The 23,516-nt window shown below is 39.5% G+C and overlaps 1 protein-coding gene across 1 annotated transcript in view; it reads right to left on the bottom strand.

Annotated features, from left to right (window-relative positions):
- Positions 1–5,600: 5,600 nt before the first annotated feature.
- The window catches only part of LOC149312732 (platelet-derived growth factor receptor alpha-like), a 66,906-nt gene continuing 48,990 nt past the window's right edge, over positions 5,601–23,516 (bottom strand). The window contains exons 16-23 of the mRNA XM_089525243.1: positions 21,661–21,827; positions 17,847–17,962; positions 16,595–16,717; positions 14,727–14,838; positions 13,735–13,834; positions 12,978–13,083; positions 10,309–10,544; positions 5,601–9,679 (exon numbers count right to left, since the gene is read on the bottom strand). Coding sequence (XP_089381369.1) covers positions 9,532–9,679; positions 10,309–10,544; positions 12,978–13,083; positions 13,735–13,834; positions 14,727–14,838; positions 16,595–16,717; positions 17,847–17,962; positions 21,661–21,827 — 1,108 coding nt within the window. The 3' untranslated portion in view covers positions 5,601–9,531. The remainder of the gene's footprint in view (positions 9,680–10,308; positions 10,545–12,977; positions 13,084–13,734; positions 13,835–14,726; positions 14,839–16,594; positions 16,718–17,846; positions 17,963–21,660; positions 21,828–23,516) is intronic.

The following is a 23,516-nucleotide window of genomic DNA, read 5'->3' as shown; positions in this document are numbered from 1 at the left end:
CCAGTCTATGTAGATAAGTCAATACTGGATTTCATGCAAATGAGAGACTCATGTCTGACTAGGGTTGCCATAAGTCAGGACCTCCAAACTGGGACAAATGTAGGGAAACATTTTCAAATGTAGGACACATTTTCCAAAATGGAGGACACGCCAAAAAATGAGGGTTTTTTTAAAATGTTAATATAAATGCATGTTTTTTAGGCATGATCAAAATGGAGGACATTTTGGCATCATTCCTAGACAGATGGCAGAAATGTATTTGCCCTCGGGTTCAACTGTACTTCTCAGAAGTGTGTACTTGGTCAAGGGACTGTGGTTTTTCTTCACTGCTCATGAGTTTGTAAAAGTCACAGCAAGTTACATTGGCCATGCCTCAGAGGCTTGTTGATATCAATATCACCATCATCATCATCATCATCATCATCATCATTATCATCATCATCACTATAATTGTCCAAGAAAGGCAGACTTGTTAGCATTCAAAGCGCCATAAATACACAGAAAATGCACTTGCATATATTTAATAATAAAAAATAATGGGGAAAAAATAAAAAAACAAGGCAGGGGTGTATATATTTAATAATAAAAATAAATGAAATAAAATAAAATAAAAACCTAGCAATAATAAAAATTAATAAAATAAAACAAAAAACAATAATAAAAATTAATAAAATAAAATAAAAACAAGCAATAATAAAAATAAATGAAAAAATAAAAAAGCAATAATAAAAATAAATGAAATAAAATAAAATAAAAAAGCAATAATAAAAATTAATAGAATAAAAAAACAAAAAATAAGTATTTAATATTTTTAAAAATTAATTTAAAAAAACCCCAAGGCAGACCTGAAATGGCCACTGACTCACCTTTCCACCTCCTCCTCCTCTTCATCCTCCTCCTCCTCCTCAGCGCAAGGGCTCCTTGGGAAGCCCTGCGCGAGGGCGCGCAAGTGGGGGATGCGTGCACGCTGCCGCTGGCCCATGCTGCGGCCGGGGCGGTGCGCGCAAGGGAAGAGGAGCCCGTCCCCTTTGGCCAGCTGGCCAATGGCCAGCTGGCCCAAGGAGACGAGCTCCTCCGTCATAGCACCGCGCGCGGGCGGGAAAGCCCCGCCGTGGGTGGCATGGCGGTGGCGGTGGCAGCGCTGGCGAGGAGGAGGAAGGCGGCACTGCCCAGGAGCAGGAAGGCGGCGTTGCCCAAGAAGAGGAGGAAGAGGTGGGTTGGCGGCCAGCCACGCATTAGCAGCCGCGGCAATGGCCGCATGAGCGGGGCCAGCCCGGAGGCGGGACAAAAGCCGGGGTTGGGGGGGAACCGGACCGGGGCAGGCAGAGGGGCCCCAAAAGTGGAATTGTCCCGGGGGCCACCGGGATATGGCATCCCTATGTCTGACATGTTACTCCAGTGTTATACTTGCATGTCGCTCACAGGACCAGCTCAACATCAGAGTAAAATACCAGAAGCTGACCTGGATCAAGAGTAAACTGAAATAGGTTCAGGAGAGGGTCAGAACGTGCTGTTGTGTAGATTCCATTGGGCAGTAGGATTACTTTGAAAGCTTGCATCATGCATTTTGTGCATTTTGGTTGGCTAACTAAAAGTATCACTGTTTTGTGAATTTTGGATGTTATTGTACTTTGCTGTATGGCCAACGCGGCTACCCCTGAATATGTTTCCTGGATGTGAAGATACTGCATTTTAGCCACCACAGGGGAATCCTAAAGAGGGAACCAACGGACTGGGACTTTACTATTTGAGGTTTCTACCACCAACAATGGTAAAACAGGTGTTTTTCTTTAATAGGACTACATTTGGCATGTTTTACCAAAACAACACCTAAAATTTTCCTAATCAAAAGCATGGAGGCTTGTCCTCAGAGATTCAATGTCCTCTTGCTTAACAAAGGGGGCTGTGGCCTCACAAAGGATGGAAATATCTTGGATCTCAGAGGAAGTACCTTTTTGTATAGTAATGGAATTCAAATTTGATCTTCTGGATTTTGGAAAGCTTTCTTCCCAGTTCCACATGGCTAAAGGAAGGACTTGCTTGCATAGATATTATTCCATATTATCTCATACAGAACAACATACTAACAACACCTTGTCAAAATACAGACTAGCTTTTTTTTACATTTTTTCCTCCTGTTTGATTTTCAACACATTTGCCTGATGAAGAAGCCAGTGGCACTTTGAAAGCTTGCATCATATATTATGTGCATTTTGGTTAATCAAATAAAGGTATCATAGTTTTGTGGATTTTGGATGTTATTGTACATTTAGTCTACTTCATCAGATACATGGAGTGTAGTACCAAGGAACAGACCTTTATAGCTATGAATAAGCAGGTTTTATGTGTGAATAGCAATAGAAAAACAAACTTGTGGGTATGAGGTTTTGCTTATTTTTTGTTGTAAACCTTTGATAAATGTAGGAGTCTTTCAAAAACATGTAACAATCTACTGGGTTAAATAGTCAAGTTATTCTGTTACCTGGGGAACCTTCTGCTCCTGAATCTTTATCCAGACCTCAAACTGTCATGTTTTGTAAGGTGCAGAGTGTCTTAAAGCCTGGAGTCCATTGCAGAGCCTAGAAGTGTTATTTTTGGGGTTATAATTCCCAGAACCACTCTGGGATTTAAGAATCCAAAAAATCTGGGTCATCTGTGGTTTGAATAACATCACAGAGCAGGGTGTGTCAGTATCATAGGCTAAAGAAAAATAGACCTGGCAAAATCTGCCTTTGTGTGGTCAAAGGATGAAAAGATGAATCATCTTTAACTAGTTTAATGAAACACCATGGGTAGGCAGGATAAATGGTCTAGTGGTGAAAAGTAGCTAAATGGACAGAAAAAATGGCATACACACTTCTCTGAGAGACATAAAGATGATTTGGAACCAAAAGGGTCTCCTTTTCTGGACATCCTTAAAAAGAGGGTGGACAGCTATCTGCTGAGAATGCTTTAGGCTGGAGATCCTGTACTGAGCAGGAGATTGGCCTGATGGCCTGTAGGTTTCCTTCTAACTCTATGATTTGTGCATCAATTCCATACTAGGTGCCTGAATAAATAGCACAAATCTGTGAATTCCTGGACTCACTAAATGCCTGTCATGCATTGAAAGTTCAGGCAAAAATTTTTTGGATGGTCTGATCCAGACCCCATGAAAATGTCTGTCCCTCTAATAAGTAGTTTTTATTCCTAGGTACTTTCTGTTTAGTATTCTGTGGCACTGCAAATGGGAACATGCTGGGTTTGGAAGTAATGCACTGCAAGTAACAATGTTACCTACTATTTTTTGAGCAGTGGAAAGGAGACTGCCAGGGACTACCAGGCACTGTATACTATATTCAGAGTAAGCCAATGGCAAAATTTCCTCTGAATAAATCTTCCTAAGAAACCATTATGGTTACTGTAAGTTGGAGCTGAGCTAAAGGCACATAGCAGCAACAACAAATTATCAATATTGTAACTTTGGCCTGGGGTAGATGGGCCAAAAGCAGCATGCCACCGCCAATACTAGGGTTCCTGAGCGTGCAGCATCCGCATGCTCCAGAACCCTAGCACATGATGACGGTGGCATCATGGCAGCCTCCCATACATACAGGGCCCACCATGATGCCACCACTGTACAGCAACCAGACGTTGCTGGTAGGAAGTGGCATCATGGCAGCGCCCCTTCTTGCTTCTGGTGTTGCAAAAAAGAAGTCGCTCTAGGTGGCTCTTTTTTTGCAGCATGTCTATGCTGCAGCAAGGGGATGCTAGAGCACAGACACGGGGCTTACAGGGGTGGCACAGAGCCTCCCTTCTGTACTGCCCCTTTGATAACAGCTTTTTAAAAGTAGCACAAGTACTGACTTGGTGGCCCAATGAATAATATTCATTCATAATTCATTAATTCATTCATTTTCCCTACAACATTGTATTTGGAGGTTGACATTTTTAGCCATGCTTGCATTTTTTTAAAAAAGCTATAATTAACAAAAGTAACCAGCTAGTTGCAATTAATACAGCATGTTATTCTCAGTAATGAGTAATGTCAAAATGTCACTCTTCAGAAATAACAAGCAACTAATTAGTCTCTACAAGTAATGTTCCAAACTCTGCCAACATATTATAGCATATGTTTTTGTGGACTATGATGACATGTGCTGTACTATACACATTTATGCCATATGTTATTCTTAAAGATGCTACAAGATTTTTGTTTTTGCTATTACAGGCATGATTACCCTTCTGGAAACTATTTCCCAGTACAACCAAAAGAAATTGCTGAATTAGCACATTCACAGATTTGGAACAGGGTGTCATCAGGATGTTGATGACACCCAGCTGTACTTCTCCATTTAATTTTATTGATCTGTGGCGGGTGGTGGAAATATTGAACTGCTGCCTGAGATCAGTAATAGTTTGCATGAGAACCAGTAACCTGAAATTCAATCCTGCTGAGTTGGTGGTACTTTTGGTGGAAGATAGGTTGCATTTCCCTGAAGGATCAGGCCTATGGTCATGGGTTGCAGAAAGATCCAGGTATGTTGCTGGAGGACCAAACAGCACAGAATACCTTCTGTCAGCAATGGCTGATAGACCACCTGTAACACCTCATGGGTAGTGATAGCCTCCAGATTAGACTACAACTGTAATTTATTGCATGCCCATGACCCATTCTGTGCTTGTCTTGGCTCCTTCCCTGGTTGGGTCTGAGAGAGTGTGACTTGCCCAAGGGAGGTGGGTGGCTCAGTGAAGATTTGAACCCTGGATGGGACTCAGGATGTGGGTGGGGAGCAGGCGGGGAGCCCTTTCTCCGTCTCTGCTGGGCCGGGTCCTTCTCACCGCTCCAGAGTGCACGCGGTGTCTTCTCTTCTGGAGGAGGACCTCTTGGCCCTGGGCGTGCTCCAGCGACAGCAGTGCATCACTCTGCAGGCGCCGGGCCAGAGGCCGGTAGCGCAGTGGGTTGGAGGAGGATGAACGACCCCTTGGCATTGTTTCTAAACTCTGATCTGACAATACATTCTTTGGGGGATTTTTCAGAATGCTCACAGTTTCTGAGGCCCAGAACTGTGGCTATTAGGGAAAAGGCTCTCAGAGATGTAATTCAGGATGTCTAGGTTTTTTCGCTTTTTTCTCATACAAGCTTGAGACAATTTATTCTTATTTCTTTTTGAGAAGAATAGGTAAAGATGATTTTGTTCTGCTGTTGTGATTTTATGCTTTTACTATGCCTCAGTTTTTTTATTGTTTATATGACTTTTAAAAAAACTATTTCATCTGATTTGTTCAAAGCTGAAATACTGAAAGTGGAGATACCCACTTTTAAATTAAGTAATCCCACAATCCTATGTACACTTACTAGCAAATGCTGCAGTGATCTGACTAGGTCATATTTACAAGTTAAAGCACATAGGCAATTGTGGATCATGAAGTTCATTTATGCTTATAAGCACTGATTGAAAATGTGTTCTATTAGCAATAACTATTTCTTTTAAAGCAAGTAAACTGAATTGAACCATGTCTAAAAAAAGGATTGCATGAATAAAATGATCTGCTTTGAGTCAGAGTAAAAATCTCTTAAATCTCTTTAAATTATATATCATTTATTGAAATATAAAGATCTTAATTTACATGTTTTTTAAAAGACAAAAATAAGAACGGGGGCATTTGCATTACATTTTGTACCTATAGTAACTCATTCTAGCTTGTTCTTCTCATACTTCACAATACCATCACCTTGGACTCTCTTACTCACTTTTATCATTCTAAAATATAGATTTTGGACATTTAAAAGTGCAACAGTTAGCGTGCCTGTGGAGTATATCACAGTAAAAAAAATATAAACAAAGGCAGTGATACAGCTTGTCATAAATGTTTTCGCAGTACTCCTCAAAGTCGATATAAAAATACATATATACATATTGATGTATAACATCACCTCATCTTATGTCCTTCATTATATCATAGGACTGTTTTATACATTTGTAGACCACATTTAAAGGATTAGGGTTGACCATTCAAATGGGGAAAGTCATGTTTCACAGGCAAAATTCGATTGTCATCATGTGAATGTGGAACAGACAGGAGTTGGGTTTTCTTCTCTCTCAATACTGACCCACAACGGAGAAAACAGTAGGTAAAAATAACATCAGGCAGTCACTAAAGTATTATCATCCAAGGTTGTTGTTGTTTTCCAGGCTAGTATTAAACAACTAAGTGTGCAGTCCTATATATCCACTGAAAAGTACCGTAAATGGATGTAGGATTGCAGCCTTAGCACAAGAGGTACCTCCTACATTAATTTATTGTCTTTCTAAAGTTTTCAAATGTGCAGTCCATTGCAGTATTGTAAGAAATGTAATTTCCATAATATGGCAAATCTAATCATTACTTTGGTCCATACCTAGAGCTTGGTCCCAATCCAGCAATAGTTACATTCCAAAAGATGTTGTGCATGACACATGAAAGAGCAGATAGTGATGAACAATCCCCTCTCCGCTGTTATGCAGAAAGGAAAGAAATGTGTATTCTGTTGACAGCATATAGACTGAAGAGATGGGTATTTCAAAGTAGGCATTGTGAACTATGTACATAGAAAGCAAGTTATGCACATTTTCTATTAACATGATCACAGAATAGAGACAACAACAAGAAGAGGAAACAATGCAAGAATATCATCGCTGATTTAGTGGCCTATAAAACATGAAGGTCTACAAAACAGGTGACAGCCTGGACTATGTGCAGGAAGGCATGAGAAACCACTTGCTGAACACATCTGCAAGGAAGGCTATAATGGATCTTTCTATCCAGTGCAGTAACAGAGTTACAGTGAATGGAACTTGGTTTAGTAGAGATACTGCAAAGTCTCAGTATCTAGAAGGGCTTGATATAACCAACATCTCCCCTAAAATCAGTTAGACTTTCAGAGCTTAAGGTTGGCAGGATCACTCCCTATGCTGGTGTGGAACAAATTGGTCTCCTCCATACATCTCACCAAAGCATCACTTGGGAGCTCATTTTTAGTTGTGATTAATTATTCATTGAGTCATCACTGGCCCAGCCCAAAGCACTGACTTTCATTGCATTGTTTAATCCTCTTCATCATCTCATCATCTGCTACAGAGTTCAGCATCAGCACTGACACTAGCACATGTTATATTCATACGTTAGTTTTTTAACCATTGCATTAGTAAATTATTCAGCCACAGCTGTAATAATTGGTAAATCAATTTGTAACATAAAATGTTGTATTGTTCCAAGTGGTTACTCACCCTGGGCAACTGATGACCATGTATGCTGCACTAAAGAAATAACTAGGAACCACAGATTTCACAGGAAATTCAGAAGCCTCTACCCTGGTCTGGATTTATGTAAGTCTTAGGGCCTGAACAAACAGGCCAAAATAACGCTGCTTCATCTCACTTTGGATGTATGCTGTTTAAATGCTGCATGAGTCCTAAGAGTCTGGAAGCCAAGCCAAAGCCACACTCCAGTCCGAAGGACAAGAGTGCAGCTTCTGGTCTCTTAAGATGCATGTGTAATTTAAATAGCATACCTCCAAAGTGACCTAAAGCAGCTTTATTTTGGCTTGTCTGTTCAGGCCCTAAGTTAATGTAAGGAATTAACTCTGGCACATAGCTTCACTACCAGGTCTGCATTGTGGCACATGTGTAGTGCTAAGATCAGCCAAGCACCTGCATATTTAAAATTAAGAAATAGATTTTGTGCTAATGGTGCTTTACTCCTAAGCAGGTTTGCACCCTGACATGTCTCCATAATAATTAAGCAGTGAATTAATCTCTTCTTGTGCACCATACTGTCCAAGTCTCTCTTTTTTACAGACTGATTTCAGTTCATGATTTCCAGACTCTGACAAAATCACAGCATTACCATGCTTGTTTGGCCGTGAATAAGTCTCAGTAAGCAAGAAGGGACTTACTTTTGAGTAAACATGACCAGGATTTCACTATAAAGCATAAAACAATTTTGTCAAAGATACAATATAATAAGTAATGCAGGTAAAGGAAAGACAGCTATCAAATTCGTGCTTTAAAATAGCTAAAATGGTGCCCAGGACCATTTTCCATATTAAAAAGAGAGAGGTTTTGCAAAATACAGGAGAGAGGTGCAGCCAATCCAATGTCTTAAGTGTGCATACAGTGCTCCCCCATGTGTAATGCATGGGAAGGCCTTTAGAATTGCTGTACTCCCAGAGTCAATGCCCATTGGAGCAGTTGAAAAGACTTCTCCTTTTGACAACTAGGGGAACTTGACAACGACAACTGGATCCAGTTACACTTCTGCTAAAATCCAATGCTAAAACTAGAAGTTTTGTGTGTGCAGGGACACACACAAAGTGGCTACATACATAATTTGAAATCATAGGCTCAGAAAGAAGCTTTTTCAGAAAGACTATTTGGTGTATCAAATCAATTTGCCACATGTAAACCCAAAACAAACTTTCAGATGTGCAGTGTATTTTTTAAATGCTTCAAGCAGCCTTGCTATTGATTGATTAGCCACACACATCTATTGAACAATAACTTGAGAAACCTGGCTGCAAATGGAAGTCTAAAAATAAACTTTAGATTTTTAAGAGTTCTGCTGAATCAAAGGAGGATTCACTAGCATATCAATCCATTGTATTAACAAAGCCACTCTACTTAGGATGGAAAGATACATCTGGATTCCTTGGAATAAGTTAGCTTTTCCTACTTCCTAAACTACTTTTAATTTACCAAAACCATTAACAGTCAAACAGAAGAGTTCTTGGTTGTAAACCTTTACATCTAAAATGTTTTAGTTTGTTAGTAAAGTTTTTACGTATTGTGTTTTTAATGTACAACAAGGAGTAGTTGTAAACTATACTTAGTGATACTAAGAACAGTAGTAATAGGTAACAGCTATTCCTATATGGTTACGAAGAATCTCACTTCATTTACTAAGCTATTGTATAAGGTTTGGAAATTATTTTCATTCCCTTTTGTTTGCATTAGCTGCGAAAAGGTAAAACATTACCTAGTACCAATCCCTTTGAGTTTCAAAAGTGGTTTCTTTTTTAACATGTACTTCATCTCATGTTATAGTTCAACAGCAGCTTATAATGAGAGTGAAGGAAGAAAAAAAAGGTATCTTGAGTGGTCTTTTTTTAAAAAAGGCATATTCCACAAAACATCCTGGTAAGGACAGGTATATCTATAGTTTCATTGATGGTGTTTCACCATAGTGGAAATATTATCCGAGTTGTGAATGCCCTTGAAACACAAACTGAATTGTCCATGGCCTTTTCCTTTATCCACCTGCCTATTGAAACTGCAAACAATACTGAGATGCTACTGACATACTTCAAAACCAGTTTCCAAATACTTGGTCTTGTTGTTTCACAAAGCAGACGAGGCATCTGTGTCCCTTGTGAGGTCATTTGGCAGCACAAGCCTCTATCATTTATTTTAAAGTGGTTTCCCTTACGGAGTCAAAAGTCCATGAGTTATGCACTGAGCTTTTGCTTTCCATTTCACGCAGCTCAAACGATGTCCACCACTTTCTTTAGAATTACAGGAAGCTGTCCTCAACCAATTCTGAGGAATCCATGCCAATGTCGTCAATGATGTCGATGTCATCAATGGTTTCATCCTCTCGCTTGACAAACGTAGAACTACTGGATCCAGTTTCAATGGCACTTTCTTCAGAGGTCTGGGAACTGTAAAAGACCACCACCAAAGAAGTTAGGCTGATAAAAAAAAATGCACTCTGGAAAACACATTAATCAGTTTTAGAGGCAAGATAAACCCATGAATGGGCAATTGGTGGCCTCCTAGGCTGGAAATGAAGTTCCAGTTGTGCCTAGGAGGCCACCAATTGCTCATTCATGTTATAGATGTCTGAATCTACTTCCTGCTAATCTGTCAATGCATCCCTTGCCATTTGCTATAGAACTTGTGTATACCAGAGAATGATTCCAAGGTTCTGTTCTAAGCAGCATATTCATGCCATACAGAGCAGTCCTGTTGGAACTATCAAGCATTCTAGCGCACTTCTACTCCTATCTCGGAAAGCAAGGGGTAAATGTAATACACTTATATAAGAAATGCAAGAAGTGGCAAAATTGGGAAAAGCCCTCATTGCTTACTGGATAGTACAGAATACCAAGTTACTAACTGGTTCTGTGCACATCAGGTTTATAAATATTTAAACCAGTCAGTCAGCCAGTCAGTCAATCAATCAATACAGTGGTAAATGACAATTATAAATAGTTGCCAATATTTAGCACTAATCAAGAATTAATGAACTCCAAAATTGAGATCACAATGATTTCTTTTTAGTGTTTACCTGTGCCTGTTCCTTTTGCCAAGTTCATCTTCTGAGACAGGGTCAATATCTGGCAGAGGGATGATGTAGCCACTATCAGCACTGAGTCTTTGTTCATCAAAGCCACTCTCCCTGTCCTTCAGTTTGTCTTCATTTTTGTAAGTAACACCAATGTAAGCGTTGTCACAGTCTGCTCTCATGCGTGTGACAGCAGGATGGTCACTCTTCAAGAAGTCCAAGTGAATCCTCTCATAACTCTGAAAAACATTTAGTTTGCAAAATTGGTCTTACTTGTTTAAACCTACATCTCATTACCCTGTAACTCTACCCCAGTATAAGGTTCCTAGGAGGTGTAGAATACGCTCCTCAATTTTGGGAATACTCACACCTACTGGGTTTGGCGAGTATAGGTGGAGTAGAATTTTGCTTCATTCATTTTTAAGAATTTGCAAAATTCACACCATTTTTCATATCCAATATAAAAAGCATTTGGAAGCACTTGAAGTTTAAAAAATTCAAATGTGGGGGGAAAAACTGTCTGTATTTCCAGTTCTTAAGGGGAGGGGTATGATGTGGAAATAGATAACATGAAAATATTGTGTTCTTTTTTTCATTTTGAAAACACTGCAGATATTGGTGAGCTGCCCAACATGCTGGAAGATGTTGGTGAAAGTGTTTTTATTTTCTTAACTGAACTAGACTGTTCATTTTTTCCACCACTCATAAGGGATGCAGGTTGTAGGCGGGGTGAATTATCAAAACAGAAGTATTAATAGTCAGCAGTACAGCATGCAGGACAGTAAGATGACATCTTGCCTAGACTCTCTTCTGTCTGCAAGCACCACAGAAGAAAAGCAGGAGGGCTGCCTCTACCTCATGACTTAGTTAGATTTTAAGTGATTTTGCCTAAAGAACACTGCCCAGCTCACATTTATTGCAGACCAAACCTGCTGTTTGGTTCAACTCCTTTGTCCTATCATTTTTCTCACAGGTGGACTCTGGTACTAGAAATAACTTGCCTGAGACAGAAATTGTGGGAAAGAGGAAGAGTTTAAAACCCTGCCTGTATGTCTCTGTGCTTTTAAAATCAGTTTATCCCACCCTTCATTCTACAGCAAGGAGGGGAAATGCATAGCCTGCGGATTACATGAAGCCTACAACTCATATTTGAAATTAGGGTGAAAAACACCCTAAAATGGCCCCAAATGGCCCCAGAACCACAAAAAATGGGGCAATTTCCCTTTCAGTACTCACAACCCCACATGGGGGGGGGGGGGAACCTTCCAACCAGCTGAATATGCAAACTCAATACAGGTTGAGTATTCCTTATTCGAAATTCTGAAATCTGAAATATTCCAAAATTGTCTATATGGGTGACTGACATAGCAACACTTTTGCTTTTTGATAATTCAGTGTAGACAAACTTTGCTTCATGCACAAAAGTATTTTTAAAACATCATGTATAAAATTACCTCCAGGCTATGTTTATAAGGTGCATATGAAACATACATGAATTTCATGTTTAGACATGGTCCCATTTCCAAGATATATTATGTATATGCAAATACACCAAAATATGAAAAAATCCAAAATCCAAAACACATCTGGTTTCAAGCATTTCGGAGGAGGGAGACTCAACCTGTATTGACCTTTTGGACCAATATGCAGCCAAAATACAATCTTGCAGCCTGCCATGTGGCAAAAATTGGACTCTGCTGCAGTCACCCACCCCTGTTCTAAGTAACTATAAGAATTAGATAGCATGTACTGCCATCATATCTAATTTGGCCCTTAATAGTGTCTTTTCCCTGCAGCACACAGTTTACTAGCTGAAGTCCCTACAGCTATCTAACCCACTGTTACTCCAGTTGTGGCCCAGTTTGTCTTGAATTGTGTTAGCCAGTGGTGAGTAACTCATTCGCCATATGGATTGGCAGACTTCTGTGCAGATCACACCTTTTAAAGTATACCTCTACCCCTACCAGTGCTCCCCACATGTTGCAGGGATGCTCTGGAAGTGAAATAATATCACTCTTGCTTCTGGCTTTCAGATGAAAAAAATCATTTTTTTCCTCAATGGAAGGGAAGTCCCCCCCCCCCCCCCAGATGCCATGTTTCTGTGAAAGCTGGGCTGTTTGAGGGGCATATTTTATCTGTAAAATTGGCCTACTTTTTAAAAAATGGTGGGGGCATTTGGTCTTCTAGGGGCATCAGGATTTGCAAAGCAGAGGTCTGGGAACTTCACGTGGCATACAGGCTGCCTTTTCTTCACCCTATTTTAGAACAACTTTAATTTGCTTTATTTATTGTTGATGTGTACTTTCTCAAGCATGGTTGGATCGTGAGGTTTCTGTATTAGTAATCTGTATGTATTGTGTGGCTTCAAGTTGTTTCCAACCTACCGCAACCTTAAGGTGAACCTATCATAGGGTTTTCTTGGCAAGATTTCTTCAGAGGAAGTATGCCATGCCTTCCTCTAAGGCCAAGACAGAGTTACTTGCCTAAGGTAAGCCAGTGAGTTTCTATGGCTAAGCAGGGATTTGAACCCTGGTCTCTAGCATCATAGTCCAAATGCTCAAACCACTACACCAAGCTGACTCTCCCTGTCCTATTTAGGGGCCATGAATCATAAATATAAATGAGCAAACTCTTTAGAGAACCTAGAAAACCTAATTATACCAAATACAAACCTTCTTGTATTCTCCAGGCAAAAGATTCTCAACTATTTCACTCAAGTGGTAAAAAGAAGGTCTCTTCTCAGGTTCACTGTTCCAGCATTTCACCATGATGTCATACCTATGAACAATATGAAGGAAAATAACTTAATCCTCTGGTGATTTCACAGAAGAACTAACAACATGATACAAGATAAGAAGATACAGTTTTGCCCTGTGGTTTAAAAAGGATGTCCACCCTTTTTAAATCTCAGGAGGGCTACATGAATATTTGTTTGGTTGTCATCTCATTTTTTACAAGTTATTTTTCTTAAAGTGCAAAACTGTGAAAATATTGTTAAAGGATACTAATCACATCTTCCACAGCTGGGTTCTGAGTTCTTTTTCCTTTCCCTCAACCTGAATATTAGTCTTTGAGAGGCTGAGGTATGTTTGAATCACATGGTTTTAAATGGGATTGACTGAGTCCAAGGTTGCATCTACACTGCAGAATTAATGTAGTTTGACAACACTTTAATTGCTATGGTTCAATATGATGGAAGTCTGGGATTTGTAGTTTTGTGAGATATTTAGCCTTCTCTCTCTATCTGAGAAGTTTTTACAACAAACTACAAATCCCAGGATGGAGTCATGACAGTTAAAACTGTGTCAAACTGCATTAATTCTGCAGTGTGGCAGCAGCCTTAGTGTTCTAAAAATAAGATATCTGTCTTTCTTGAAACAATGACAAACAGAAATATTGTAGAAGGAAAAGGCAAAAAAAAATGCCTACACTTCACTGGTAGCATGGTCAGGTTTTGCCATTCGATAGCCACTTTTGATTTTGTTATAGAATGTAGAATCAACCATCATGCCAGGATACGGGGTGCCACCTGAAAGCCAAGCAAAACAAAATGTTATTAAATATTCAAGAAGCCATCATGAAACTTATTGTCTCTGCTGTCACTGGATTTGAACAAAAAATCAAATATTGTAGGAGCAAGTTAGATGCTTAGAAAACAAATCAGCAGAACAGTGGCTGCATATCTTGCCACATATTTCATCTTCTTCAAGACTAGAGATTTGCTTTTTTTAAAAAAACACAGGAGTCTCTGAATTAAAGCTTATGAAAGGGGAAGAACTGCACCCTTGCCCTTCTTCTTACAACTTCCATGGTTACTGTGACAACATGTTCAGTGTACATAGTGGTATAAGCTTATCTTCTGTTAGAATGGGAATATATTGCAGTAAAGAAAACTTGGAGGCCATTACAAACAAACCTATTGCTATAAAAGCCAAACCAATATCAAGATCTTATTTAGGCAAGCTTTATCATTGTAGATTTGCATATCCAATTTTGTAAACTTTGCAGAAGTAGCATTATTCCATCAGAACAAGCCCAATCTATCAGAAGTACTTGTTTGTCCAAGATAGTTGTCCTTGAAATCAGTGCAGAAAAATCAAATCTGACAGCTAGGCTCTCAGGAGGAGTGGCCTTAACAACCATTCTAACCCTCTTGCTAGATGCAAATCTCTGTACATTAAAATAAATAAATAAATACATAAATTTAGGATTCTGGGGAGACTATTCTACCCCTTGTCTCCTTCCAGGACCCATAGTCCCAGTCAAAATGGCCACTTCTCAGGGATGATGGAAATCTGAGTAACATCTAGAAGCCCACACAACTTTCCATCCCTGGTCTAGATTCCAATCTACCTAAGAGTGTATTTACAGTTACTTACAAACTCAGTTATTTTATGTGTCAAAATAATAACAGTGCTTACCAAGAGAAAATATTTCCCAGAGCAGAATTCCATAAGACCAAACATCGCTTAATGTTGTATACAGGTTGTCAAAAATGCTTTCAGGTGCCATCCACTTCACTGGAAGGAAGGTCTGAAAAAATTCAAGAAGACAGTAAGAATGGATTCAAAAGCAATCATAAAGCAGATGTTCATCACCAGTATATTTCAAAATAAGGACTGATAGCCCATTCCAAAAGGTTGGAAGGGGGGTAACAATTTTTTAAAAAGTCACAGATATTCAATCATCACCTACACCCAAAAGTCATAGAATACCACAGATCAGTATTATGTGAAGATGCAATACTACCCTGTTTCTGGTTTTTTCATGTGATGTATTATTATTATTATTATTATTATTATTATTATTATTATTTGTCATTGGCCTAAATATCTTGCATCTGGTGTTGAAAGCTAAGCAGGGTCATCCCTGATTAGTATTTGAATGGGAGATCACCAATGAAGATCAGGTACTACAGGCTATATTTCAGAGGAAGGAAAACCACCTCAGAGTGTTTCTTGCCTAAGAAAACCCTGTGAAATTAATGTGCATGCCACAAGTTGACAGGTCACTTGAAGGCATACACACACACACACACACACACACATTTTTGCATTGAGCCAGCATGGTGTAGAGTTTTGAGTGCTGGACTAGGACACTGGGGGACCAGGACCTGAATCCCTGCTCAGCCATGGAAACCCACTGGTGACCTTGGGCAAGTTACACTCCCTCAGCCTCATAGGAATGGAAAGGCAAAGCCTCTGAACAAATCCTGGCAAAAAAGCCCTGGGCTAGGTGTGCTGTAGGATAACCATAAGTCAGAAATAATTTGAAAACACACAACAACTAATTTTTTCATTAAAACCTTTCCAAGACTATGAGTCTTGAGCATCATCTTTTCATATGGAAACTAATGGAAATGTAATCACTGTTTTCCATTGAAAGACATTTAGACATTATCTGCATAAAAGCTAATTCAGAAACAACTGGTGGATAAATGAATTTACAAGAACTGAAAAATGGAACACAAGCTTTGAGAAAGAATTTGTATAAAGTGGCCAAGTGACTGGATCAAAATCAGTTGATACAATCTATTATATCAGAAGAATTGCTCTCAGATTATTAAATCCAGACTTGTTCACTATTAATTTGCAGACTTGGAAATACATTGTATATTACCAGAATCTTCTTAAGTTGAGATAGGATAGCCCTGCATAGCAGAATACAACTTAACTGTTGTGTGTGAAGTGTGTTTTATGCCAGTTGGAGAGGGTGAGTAGAAAGTATTCAGAACTGACATAATCCAAACGTACAATTTATTTCATCCAAAATTCCACAGTAAAAAAAATAAATCTTTGTACAATTAGGCGCCAATAAATTTGTTACTGTATGCTAGAAAAGACTACGGCTCAAATCCAATTGTGCATGTGGGGAAATCCCAGGCCAGAAGGGTTTTTTTAATCTTTTCCCTTGAAGATGGGGATCCTGGGAGTTGAGGTCCAAAAGGTAACTTTTCCAAGCTCAGTTCTACACCAAGCAGAAAGGAAAAGTGAAAAGATGGCTGTAGATCTACAAGATCCAAAGCCTCCCTATTTCCCTGTCACATCCATGGTACAGATATGAGATTCTGGAGTTGTAGTCCTTATTTTCCCATCTTTTTCACTAAGGAAGTGAAGCTGACTTGTTTACTTTTAAGAAGCTCTTAAAATGATGGCAATAGTGGTAGCAAGGGAACACAACTGCCCCTGTCCTTTGCTTTATTGGGAAAAGATTGTTTGTCTGCCTCTGATTTTCTCTGTCCTGCCCAATAGGATTGTTTTCTCTAGTAAATAAATGCAAAAATACATACGCTGCCTTTGGAGACATAATTTGAATCATGCATGATGTCTCTAGCCAAACCAAAGTCACAGATCTTCACAATTTTTCCTTGAGCCAGGAGGACATTCCTTGCTGCCAAATCACGGTGCACACACTGCAGAACAGATAAATTACATTAATAAAAGGATTTCACTATTATAATAATAAAATGTTTTCAGTATTCATGGTCTTAGAAAGCAAACAAAAATGATCCCTATTATAAAGAGCTTACAGTCATAATTCTGAAAATGAAAAAGTCATGAAAAGGAAAGGGAAGGACATATCAAGGTCTCAATCTGAAAGATTCACTTCCACTTGCACATCAGCTGGACATTCTTTTCTGACTGCAGACATGTTTTGGGAAAACACAGCTTTGTAGAACTTATTCCAAAACATAAGCCCTTATCACACGCAGGGTCCAAACGTCATCAAAACATTCCAGAAACGTTGTGGAAGTGCCAGGGATGTGATCATCTGTGGGGCTTCTAAAGTGTAACTGAGGTTTCCTGCTATGTTCCCGACATGGAATTGTTCACGGGGAAGCCAGGAGGAGCCATTTTTTGAATAATGGGCACCAGTTTCAAGGGATAGCTATAATACAATTTTTTTCTAGGTATAAAGAACAATGTATAGTACTACATTGTATTGCATTTTATTGTTTTCAGGGATTGGCTGCTTGCTTTTATACTGCATTTTTATTGGATTGGGCACCAATCCAATAAAATAAGGAGCCCTGGTGGCGCAGTGGTTAAATGCCTGTACTGCAGCCATTCACTCAAAACCACAAGGTTGCGAGTTCAAGACCAGCAAAAGGGCCCAAGCTCGACTCAGGCTTGCATCCTTCCAAGGTCACTAAAATGAGTACCCAGACTGTTGGGGGCAAATTAGCTTACTTGCTAATTAGCTTACTTGCTGTTCACCGCTATGATCTTTGGAATAGCGGTATATAAATAAAACAAATTATTATCATTATTATTAATTTGAAAATGCAGCCTATAAAGCAAATGAAAGAAATTGGCAGAAGAATTAAATCAGACTTTTTGCTTTGTGTATTTGGCTACCAGCATGGCTCTTGCTGGTTCTTTCTTTCATCAAACCTGTTTAAGAAATCCCACAAACATTGTTTAAAATGTGGCAAGTTCTTCATGTTTTCCTCTGCAATTCAGTTTCCATTTACCTGGAAGCATGCCGCATTCAACTCAGCTAGACTGAATTATAAGTAGAGTTTGCAATTAGACACTCACATTTTTAGATGCTAAGAACTCCATTCCCCGGGCAACTTGGTAGGTAAAGCTCAGTAGGTCCAGCAAACTAAGGCCTTCTGAGTTGTCATCTGAAAGGAGATTGATAACATCTTGTTCTATCGAGAGGAAGGGGAATGAAAAGAAATATTTGTCAAATGAAGATGCAATAATTCACCAGTCTGTTTCAGTCTTTGAACAGGTGCACTCATAATCATGTAGTTTTTTGGCCATGAGTAAGAAAAAGGTGAGCCAGTCCAACGACCGACCTGACTTAACTGCAAAGGCCACTTCCCATGAGGAAGAATTTATTTCAAAGTACATTAGCACTGAACAGATACTGTCTAAGTCTACACAGCTGTTGTTGTTGTTTTCCAACAGCAGCTGAAGGGGTCATTCATTCCTCTGTGCTTTCCATGGCGCTAGGTTTATAGCTTTACAACATGTTCCTCCAAAATTTTTCTGCAAAACAAGTGACTCCTTTGTGTATTTGCATCAATCATTGTCTTTTAAAACAAATCTATATACTAAATATAACTTTTATTTCTCCTTTGATTATAGGCTTTTTCCAAGAAATTGTAGGATTAAAGACGTACCACCTACATATTATACTGCTTACTTGTACTTATTCCACTTGTGGTTTAAACCCAAAGCAATCATTTAAAGATGGCATAGTCTCATCCCACTTTTTACATTCATTTTTGTCTCTTTTAGCTTGACTAAGCACAACCATGTTCTTTAGTAACTATTCATTGAAAGAACCAGTGATTCTATGGCAGCAGTTCTTATTTTGTTCTGGAAATTGGCAGCAGGAGAGACACTAAAAATGTAGTTATTGGACCCTTTGGCTCAGTGCAACACTACAGTGCACTAGCTTTTGCCAAGGAAGTTTGAGTTCTGAGACCAATGAAATATGGTGGCCAAATCTGTTTTAGAAGCCATGGACTGGATTTCTCTGTAATGGGACAGTAAAACGTCTGAGTTAGTCATTTGACCCTTCACTAACCTACAATTTAGTACTCTACAAATCACTTGGGAGTGTTCTGTTTGGGAGCTGTTAGTGGTTAAGAATCAATCTTAAGTGGAGAAAAATCCCACAGCCAAATGGTTCCAATCCTGCTAAATACACAAAGGTACCAAGACCACCAGTGCCACATATGGCAGTGGCTCACTAGGCCTAATAGTGGCTGGTACCATATCACAGCTAATTCTGTTCTTCCCATAGATTCTGTCATCATGTGCCGTGTGGAGGAGAAAGAGGAAGGGAAAATATCCATTCACTCTAGCAGTTGATATGAACACCTGCATCATTTCAGCCTATGGAAATAGATTTATGTTTTCAGCAGAGAGCTGACAATTCTGCATTTATTGCACCTTTAAGTAGGAAAATTCCTATCTCCTGAGGCTGAGAGAATATGCCTTCCCAAGGTCACCCAATGAGTTTACATGGCTGAACTGGGATTCAAACCTTGGTCTCCAGAGCTGTAGTCCAGTGATCAAACCACTACACCACACTGGCTCAACGTGTAATATACATAAACCTAATAATGATTCTTACCACATTTTTACTTTTAAAAGTATAGATGGTCTTGATTTGGCCACCTTCCTAATGTTTGTATTTGCCCTACGTTTTGCTTTGCCTTAATGCTATATTTAACATTTCAAATGTTTTTTACACCTGTAGCATTCACTGAAAACTACTCATCAATTATTATGAAGTATACAATTTTTCTTTGCTAGTCTCTCATGCTGTTGCAACAGTTAGTTTCTTTGAAGTTTGTTAATGCTATAATCATTTCCCATTGTACAAAAGTGTGTGGGTTTTTCCAGTTCTCATTCCATTTAACCTGGGATGTGATGACCTGGTCAGTTGTCACAGCAAAAATGTGTTGTTGTTTTAAACAATTTTGTAATATCCATTCCGTATGCTAAAGTAGTTGAAGCTTACACTATTGAATTTATTGTTGTTATGTGCCTTCCAGTCGACTTTTCTTGGTCACTATATTATAGGATTTTCTTGGTATGATTTATTTAGAGGTTGAAAGAATGTGCCTGTCCAAATTTAGCTAGAGAGTTTCCAAGGGTTTCAAACCCTGGTTTCCAGGAGTCTAAGTCCAGCACTAAAACGATTTCAAGGATGCAGCTCTTTCCTCTGTACCATTTTCAAAACTGAAATTATTCCCCACTGAAACTGCTGAAAATCTTATATTACCAATAATATAGGTCATAGATATAGCTGTGTTAGTCTGTAGAATCTGTACATAGAGAGCATCTAGTAACACCTTAGAGACTAACTGAAAGAACGAAGTTGGCAGCTTTAGCAGACTATGGACCCTTACAGACCATCCTGAAAGGCTGGCCTGGGGGCAGAGTCAGGGCATAGCGTCCTCACAACACACACCCGACTCTGTCCACCAGGGCACTGGTTCCTTGGATTGTTCAGTACTGTGTTGCAAAGCTTCAAAAACTAGTTGAGATATGCGATATAGAATGCTGGAAACCTTCCATTACTACTCATTGACCAATGTGGGGGAGAAGAAATGTCCTTGTGGGCAAAATGGTCATGAGAGCTGACCCTTATTGGTCCTTCTGAGTAAGCAAACAGTTGAACATGGGGGGGGGGGGGGATATATCTAATATTGTTAAGCCAGAGAGAAGAAAACTAGGGCAATTGCTTATGCAATGAATGTTAGCATAAAATAAATTTATTATATAATGTGTATATTCCGACCATACTTTATGTGACAGAGAAGATAATTGGTAATCAGATCTTCCACTATATTTTCAAAGCTGAAATGCCACAGGAGAGAGAGCTGAATTAGAATGGGGCCTGGACACAGAGACCTGAATTATTTGTATGTAGAGAGATCTTGTAGCACTTTAGAGACTAAATGAAAGAAAGAAGTTGGCGGAATGAGCTTTCATAGACTAAAGTCTGCTTTCTCAGAAGTACTTCCTACTTCTGAGGAAGTAGACTTTTAGGGGCTTGAAAGATGCCCCCTAAGGGGCGGCCTTTCCTAACTGGATCGGGGCTATGGCAACCTCATGTTGTGGCCCTGATTCGGCCTTTCGAGGGCGCAAAAAGAAGCTGCAAAAAGTGGCTCCTTTTTGCGCCCTTCAAAGGGCACCATAACCATGGTGGCACGGCTGTATGGCGCCCTTTGGCACTGCATCATCTGGACATAATACAAGAGGCGCACCATGATGCCACATGCCATCTGGAGTGGCATGCAGTGTCTGGCGCCCTGGTGGACAGAGTCGGGTGTGTGTTGTGAGGACGCTATGCCCTGACTCTGCCCCCAGGTCAGCCTTTCAGGATGGTCTGTAAGGGTCCATAGTCTGCTAAAGCTGCCAACTTCGTTCTTTCAGTTAGTCTCTAAGGTGTTACTAGATGCTCTCTATGTACAGATTCTACAGACTAACACAGCTATATCTATGACCTATATTATTGGTAATATAAGATTTTCAGCAGTTTCAGTGGGGAATAATTTCAGTTTTGAAAATGGTACAGAGGAAAGAGCTGCATCCTTGAAAAAGATATCAGGAAATCTTTAACAAGAAATCTATTCATTTGATCCTAAGTAGAGGAACATACAGTAGACCCTTGTTATACACTGGGGGTTGGTTCCAAGATCCCGCATGTATAACAAAATCCATGTATGCTCAAGTCCCATTAATGACATAGCAAAATGGTGTCCCTTATTAAAAATGGAAAATCAAGGTTTGATATTTGAAATTTATACTTTTTTGGAACATTTTCAAACTGTGTATGTTTGAATCCGTGTATAAAAAATCCGTGTATTCAGAATGAACTTACCAGACAGATATTTTTTCTTATATGATGCAGGTCTATCATACAGAGACCTTTGGATGTCGGAGTATTTTGACCTGTCTCTTCTTTCTAGCATTGGCACATACTGTGTTGTCTCTGCTTGCTTCATATCCATATATTCACCATTGTTTTCAAATGACAGGATGACATAGCTAGAATAAAACCACAGTAACATTATAAAGAAATTGGTGCATGGATATTCACATGTCATGCTCATGTCTGCATTTGGTGATCATAGAACAGAATACAAGAATGGGGGGGGGGGATCTCACTGTTTTGTGGGGAATGGGCAGGCTGTTTTAGGCCTAGAATGGGCCTTTTTAAAAGCAGGAGTAAATTGTAAGGTGGTGAGCATTTTGAGAAGGTTTATCCAAAAAAATTAAATTTTAGAAACAGGGAGCAAGTGCTTAACAAGGGAATCCAGTCTTCTAAGGTCCAAAGGTGGAGAAATGCATATCCTACAACTATCCTGATTTGGCAGGGACAGTTCCAATTAATCCTCTGCTATTCCCCTTTTTCAGCCGTTTTTAGAATATCTCAGTTTCTCTCCTTCTCCCAATTTCCCCCTTTGTCTTTAGCTTACTTTCATTGCTGCAAACTGAGTTCAAAGTACAAAAGTAGGAGCTTAATAAATCGTTTTACCTCTACCTGGTTTAAATCCTAATTCGGGCAGCATCCTGATATTATTGCAAGGTTTTTGCCACCTAATCTGGTACCCAAATACAGCCTGGGTCCATCCCCGCTTCCAGGAGCACTCTGGTGGCCATTTTCTTAACTCAGAAAGTTCCCATATCTGAAAAGAGCTGGGAGGAGCACACCTGGAAGCGGGGATGGGCCTGGGCTGTATATAGGCAGCAAATTAGGCAGCGAAAACCTTGTGATAATATCAGGATGTTGCCCGAATTAAGATTTAAGCCGGGTAGAGGTAAATCCATTTGTAATCAACAACATTTATTACAGCACATAGTCAGCACAGTAGAGGTAAATCAATTTATTAAGCCATAGGATAAGGTCTTTAGTTTACACTCAGTTAATTCAACAGGTGGGGGAAGAGAACAAGAGGCAGATTCTTGCCCTCCTCTGAAGGCTCAGGCAAAAGCAAACTGCGGCAGTCTCTTCTAGTTTCTGTGTTCTTCCTAGTGAATAACTTCTGCCATACTCTGATGTTGCTTGACCATATGTGTCCCAGTTTTCTTCTGTAAATATTGGAGGATATGAATGTAGCACCCTAACCCCCCCCCCCCCCCCGTCCATTGCTGGAAACCTTCAAAAACTAGTTGAGCTACAAGACACAGGGTGATGGGAGCCTTCTGTCACTACCTATTGAGAAAAGATAATCCATATTCCTTGGGAGAACATAGCCATGACACTTGACCCTCAGTGGTCTTTCTGAATGAGCACCTCTATTTACAAAATGGCCCTCTAATAACATACATATAAAGTGCTGCAACATTGTGGCTATTTCTGTAGGGCCTGGCCCATTCATGCCAATAGTTGGGTTTACATGTTATCAGCAAAATAATTTGTAGAATTCATTTACAGTATAATCATTTGCAAGACTACTTAGAAGTCCCACTGTTAGTCAGACTAGATGATACCTTTAATAAAACAACACAGAGGTTCCCCTTTGAATGGTTAAGGATGTCTCTGTCAGAGCACGTCATTGTTCTGAACTGTACAGCTTGCCTTTAACATGCTTTGTTTTGTGGTTGGTCAGTGGAAAATTAACTTGGGCTTAATTTGAAATTGCTGAGGCACAGTATCTGTGAAGAAATCCCATTATGAAAATGGATTACTTGTAGGGAATACATATTACTTCATGTCTAGCTCAACCCAAGTTC

The sequence above is a fragment of the Sceloporus occidentalis genome, unplaced genomic scaffold (genome assembly GCF_023333645.1).
Source record: "Sceloporus occidentalis isolate IW3139 unplaced genomic scaffold, rSceOcc1.0.p SCAF_5, whole genome shotgun sequence".
NCBI classification, from domain to species: domain Eukaryota; kingdom Metazoa; phylum Chordata; class Lepidosauria; order Squamata; family Phrynosomatidae; genus Sceloporus; species Sceloporus occidentalis.
This window is presented reverse-complemented; position numbering and strand designations above follow the sequence as displayed.